The 5,722-nt window shown below is 34.6% G+C and overlaps 1 protein-coding gene across 1 annotated transcript; it reads right to left on the bottom strand.

Moving 5' to 3' along the window:
* Nucleotides 1-591: 591 nt before the first annotated feature.
* LOC110030058 (protein rolling stone-like) lies at nt 592-4,872 on the bottom strand. The gene is made up of 8 exons (XM_020732601.1): nt 4,428-4,872; nt 3,176-3,209; nt 2,702-2,935; nt 2,319-2,405; nt 2,040-2,105; nt 1,873-1,964; nt 942-989; nt 592-864 (listed from the first exon to the last, which is right to left on the bottom strand). The coding sequence occupies exons 1-8, from the start codon at nt 4,667-4,669 to the stop codon at nt 747-749; spliced, it is 921 nt and encodes a 306-aa protein (XP_020588260.1). The 5' UTR covers nt 4,670-4,872; the 3' UTR covers nt 592-746.
* Nucleotides 4,873-5,722: the final 850 nt, after the last annotated feature.

Below are 5,722 nucleotides of genomic sequence, written 5' to 3'. Positions count from 1 at the left end.
CTATATTCCGGGTCACATATGAGCCAAAGGCATGAGAGAGCTAACAATTTGCTCGTGTTTGGCTCATTTGAAAATGGCTATGTTCGTGTTTGACGGTCTCCCATCAATGCCAAATTCATGAACTCTCAATTGATAATTTATGCATTGAAAACATAATCACTAATCCTATAGCTAAAGCATTGCACTTAACAACGACCAAACCTTCACAAAATTTGCCCATTGCGAATCTATTCTAAGCTCGAGCCTCGTAAAACTTGCCCCTTTTCACAAAAAAAATTAATGATAATGCCTACATCATCACCCTCCCTCCGGAGTTAAAACATTTCATTAACATTCAATGCCAACATCTATCCCTACTCGGCTCTTTTGCAGGACCAACTAACATGTTCTATACCAGCATTCTGTTTTCCACAAAGCACCCGGTTCTAGCCATACATTTATTCATGCCATTGCGCAAATATATGTATGTGTTTGTGAAGCTAATTTTAGAAAAATACTCTATTATCTTCTTTTTCTCAATAAGAATATAAAAACCAATATAGCATCTTCTGTAGAAAATAATGTGGATGAACACCATACACAATACATTATATTTTCAATTAAAAAGTTGCATAGTAGGATCACCTCTCCAGTTTAAAGAACCCTTATTAATACAATTATATATATTAGTCAGAGACTATGCATTGGTTTGAACTACAGCAAAGGGAACAATATTAAACTTATATGAATATGGGAGAGAGGCAATTCTAATACGATTGGATGTACAAATTAGGGAAAAGTTTTGAGAAAAATGAATTCTTCACCTTAGCAGTCAGGTAATATATGCCATAGCAAGGGATGTGCACCAATGCTATGGCTAAATACCTGCAATTAGGGTCATCATTAGTTTTATTTGATATGCAGATGAAGGCATGAGTAAGGAGAAGGTATACGAAGCTCACCATAATGGCGCCCAGGGAGTTGAAAGCTCCATGAAAGGATAAGGCCACCTGAAAATGAACCATTTAAAACAGTCATGAAAAATTCAGGACAAGTCTGATATCATAAGAAATCATCATCATTAGCCTTATTCTAACTATTTAGGGCTAGCTTTATGAATCCTTAGTTTTCATTCATTCCTGTGGAGTTCTGAGTTTGAAAGGGGGATAATTCTCCTGAGTTTCAATTTTTATTTTTGAACTTATTTCACTCAAAACAGTGAATATCGATCAAAAAAGCAATGGGCCAATCAATATTTAAATACAACTAAATAGTTGCGTATCTCGGCGACAAGATAGTTGTTTGGAAATAAAGTCCCTCAATATACTATTTGAAATGTTAAACTTCTACTATGTAAATCATTTTAAATTGCCTCTAGCATAGGTCTAAACTTTTTCCTTACAAATATTCTAAAACTAGTTTTATCTATTGATCTAATGAGTGCATTTTCTATTTTTGTTGTGCGCATTTAAAATATGGGGCATTTACATAGCAAGCACATAATTCTTATGTATTTATATATCTCACACCAAAGCTTTCGTATTTTGACACAGTGCTCATATCTTTAATATCACGTCAAAAGTAACACTATTATCATTTTTTAAATGTGAAATAATTTTTCTCATGGATAGATTAAAAACATCAAAGTGCTGTATGTAAAATGAAAGTTTAGGTGCGAGAAATGTAAATATGAGAATTGTGTGCGAACATGTAAATTTCTCTCAGTTACCTTATCTTTTATCACTCTAATTGCTCTCTATTTAGCAATGATCACTTGTATCAGTGATCATGAATGGATTCAAAGAAGATTTTGTATTTCTAGATACCAAAAAGATAGAGCAACAAACATTTTTATTCACTATGAGCATAAATTAAATGAGAATAATTACTCACCAGTTAAGACCACAGGCATGCAGGACCCACTGAAAAGTCAAATATGAACAGCTCCAAAGAACAAAATATGCCATTCCAAACCAAGGAAAAGGCTGAAACAAAAAATAACTTAACCGTGGCAGAAGAGTATGCTTGAATTATAACTAAAACATAGTAAAAGTGCTTACCAGGCGATTCACAGCAGTGTCAATAAGAAGAAACACAGCATTTAGAGAATGCATGCAGATCATCACCTGCCATCAAAAGATCTTCATTACTTTTCTAAATTACTATCAATAGAGGTCAATTCAAACTTGGTCAGGATGAGTTTTATAGCCATCAAAATTGCTCCGAGCTGAGGGAAAATATAAATTTCGACAGTATAGTCCTACATCCTCATCTCGAAACAAATTTAATAACTAAAAATTTCATATAAAATAACTATTATCAAGAAATAGAATACTAACAAAATCAAGCCTGAGATGCTCAGACATGGTTGGTACAAGGAGAAGCCAAAAGACCACATCTGTTAAAATCACAGCTCCGGCACTTATCTGTCAAAAAAATACAAATTTATCAAATTAACAACATCCTAATCAAAGTAATAACTCATAAATTTATCCGTACATAATAATATATATATATATATATATATGAAGCATGATAGATATATTTGGAATCAGGAAAAAAAATATTTGGATTGTGAAAGTACTACTGCCCAAGCAAACTATTGTGATTTGTTGATTATTATAACATAGAACTTCATGGGATGAAGGCATAACAAGGATATGTAAAGCCAACTCCAGATTTCTGTATGTGAAGAGCTTTATATTACAGTTTTAGTGCTAACCTGATAGATGATTTGCATTACATAGCCCCAAAACCCTGCTCTTTTCTCGTGCAGTTTTCCTTCAAAACGGTTTGGTAATCTTGTACCTTCCCTATCTGTATTGCCCCGAACAGTCATGGTTGGTGCGTCACTGTTTACCAGTTCACTCTTGAGGAAGCCATTAGCTGCCTCACTTTCAGTAATATGTGTTCTCGAATATGTCCAGCAACCATGAGCAGATATTATAGTACCAATCTGTAACCAAAAGTCCAGCAAACTAAACAGACAAATATCCAAGTTTCGTGGAGACATATCATTCAATTTGTAAACCTTGATTTATATACAAGGGAAAATAAAAGAAATTTCTTTGGGGAAACATGTTTCAATAATTAGTATAGAGGAAGGCACAGAGCTTCAAAATATTATTTTTAAAATGATCAAACTCATCCTTCTTAGAATTATAAAATTAGAGGAAAGCATGAGAGAGGACAGTACCACAAAGTAGATGATGACTAGTGTAAATGTCCACCTACAATATCATTTAAGGGGAAGAACAATGAGCGCAGATAATCAAATAATAACTTCGAAGATATACATAAAAATTGCAACATATACTAGTGAAGCTAACGGACAAAAAAAAAAAAAACATTTATGCTCTTTCAACATTATCAAGGGTGCTTGCGCCAAACTAGTTTTTCATCAAAATTTTACAGAAAATGCACAATAAAAAAGAAAGAATTTTAACATAAAACTCATATGAATCAATGAGAACTCATAAATCATAAGCATTGCAACTCCAGTATGTAATATTTTTTGGTCAGGCATACTGATTAAGGGAAAACAATTACTCACAACTTCCACTTGAAAATCCAATTTATTTCGTGAAATATTGATCCAAGCGTCACAAACCGATCATCAACGATCAAATTTGTTATGGCTCATAGAAAAACAACTCTCCTTAAGTCCACAAAATTTTTGGAAAACAAAGAAACCTAAGATCTTGTTTAACTAAATGTTAGATCATCACTGATGCTAAAGATCAAGTATTCTTTAAGATTATGCCACTAAGGGAAAGAAACACCTAGTAAACATTGGCATCTCAACAACAATGATAAAAACAATAATGTCTCCCACATATGAAATCTGTCAGTAACTTCATAATAGGAATGGTGAAATATAGAATAAATATACGCACCTAGCATCATGATTTAAATTTAATAAAAGATAGAAATGACACAATTATGATTAATTATCTAATTGCACAATTGAACTCCTATGCACCAGTGATTAAGCAATAGAACTGACAGAAAAGCTACTAGTTTGAATTAGTTAGCTATAAGCTACAAAAGTTTGCACCAACTACATTAAATCGGTTAATCAGGTATTAAACTACAATTAGTTAGCATTAAACAATAAACATTTATAAATGCTAATGTAGAGAAGCCATTGCTGAGCCAATAGCTCAGTTTTACCACATTAAATTGCAGATCAAACATCCACTGTATCGATAAGGATGCCTTGTGAAAGTCAAACAATCATTCATGAACGCAAAAATAGATTCTTTACCATGCAGAAATAAGACTAACTACAACATTCTCTCCTCCAAAAGAAAATCATTCATCAGATACTCTCTTTAGTTTAGGTAAATCATCTACAAAACATAAAATCATACTCAAAAGAAGAAAAAGGTTAATTGGGATCATTTTTCATGGGGAGAGCTAAAGAGGTAGGTCGGAGGAAACATTACTGAGTGTAAAAGTAGAAGGCGAATGCTCCATCAATAAGTACTATCTGGGTAAGCAGCCAGGACATGACCAGGAAGACGAGGCCTCGATAGCCCAGCAACCAGTAAGGGTTGATTATTCTCCAGCTCGGCGCCCACAGATCAAAAACCCTAGGTGGCTGTTTCCCGGCTCTGTAAATCACCGTAACCGCAACAGTTGCCGGGAGGACAGCGATCAGGGCGCAGACCGGCACTTGCCACAACATTCCGCCAAACCACAAATTTCTATCAGCGCAATTGAAACCTAAATCCTAATGCGAAACCCTATGGAGAAGAGAGACAGAGAGAGAGACGGAAGAAGAAGAAGAAGAAATTTATTGTGACTCCAACTGCCAACTCCCGCACATTCGAGAAGAAAATTTTCAAGAGGGATGCGGCTAAGAATTTAGCTCGAACAACTTAGGGCTTGAAAAGTAGGTGGAATTAGTGTGGCGATTTATGACAATAATTTGTCAAAAAAATGGGCCGCAGGTTCAATCACACGGCCCATATTTTTTTCGAGCCTCTCTCGCACCTCTTTCGATTTTCTCTGTATGTATCTCTTTTGCTCATTTTGCAATGTGATTATCTCATGGCTATTTAATGTTTTGCCATTTGCGGTTAGGGTTAGAATGTTGTGGATTTTGGGTTGGTGGCTTTCTCGTTTACCTCCCTTGATTTTGCGATTAGGCATGGTTGATTTGGGATCTGTGGTGGATTTTGCAAATTTTAGAATGATCTGTTGATTCTTCTCCTCTATTGTTTTTCCGAGTGAAAATTTGAAAAAGGATGAAATGGGGTGCTTTATTTGTTGATGAGACTATTTCAGTTGCCTTGAAAATTAAATAAATGAGAGTGCTTGATTTATTGATTGCAATGTTTCAATTGTCATGTTTGTTTGCATGTTGGTTTACATTTTCGGGCTATACTTTCTTTGAATGGAAATTTGAAAAATGGATGAAATGTGGCGCTTGATTTGTTGATGGCTCTGTTTCAGTTGCCTTCAAAATTTGATGAATGAGGATGCTTGAGTTGTTGATTGCAATGTTTCGGTTCATTTACTCTTGTCATGAACGTTTGAGGGAGGATTTCATCATATTGTTTGGGATTACATGTTTTGATGCTTGAGTTGAAATAGAGTGCTTGATTTGTGGATGACATTATTTTGGTTGCCATGAAAATTTGATGAATGAGGGTGCTTGATTTGTTGATTGCAATGTTCAGTTGTCATGTATGTTTGGCTATCATTTTACATTTCATGTTATGCTTTCTTTGTGGGA

This window comes from Phalaenopsis equestris, unplaced genomic scaffold (genome assembly GCF_001263595.1).
Source record: "Phalaenopsis equestris unplaced genomic scaffold, ASM126359v1 Scaffold000642, whole genome shotgun sequence".
NCBI classification, from domain to species: domain Eukaryota; kingdom Viridiplantae; phylum Streptophyta; class Magnoliopsida; order Asparagales; family Orchidaceae; genus Phalaenopsis; species Phalaenopsis equestris.
This window is presented reverse-complemented; position numbering and strand designations above follow the sequence as displayed.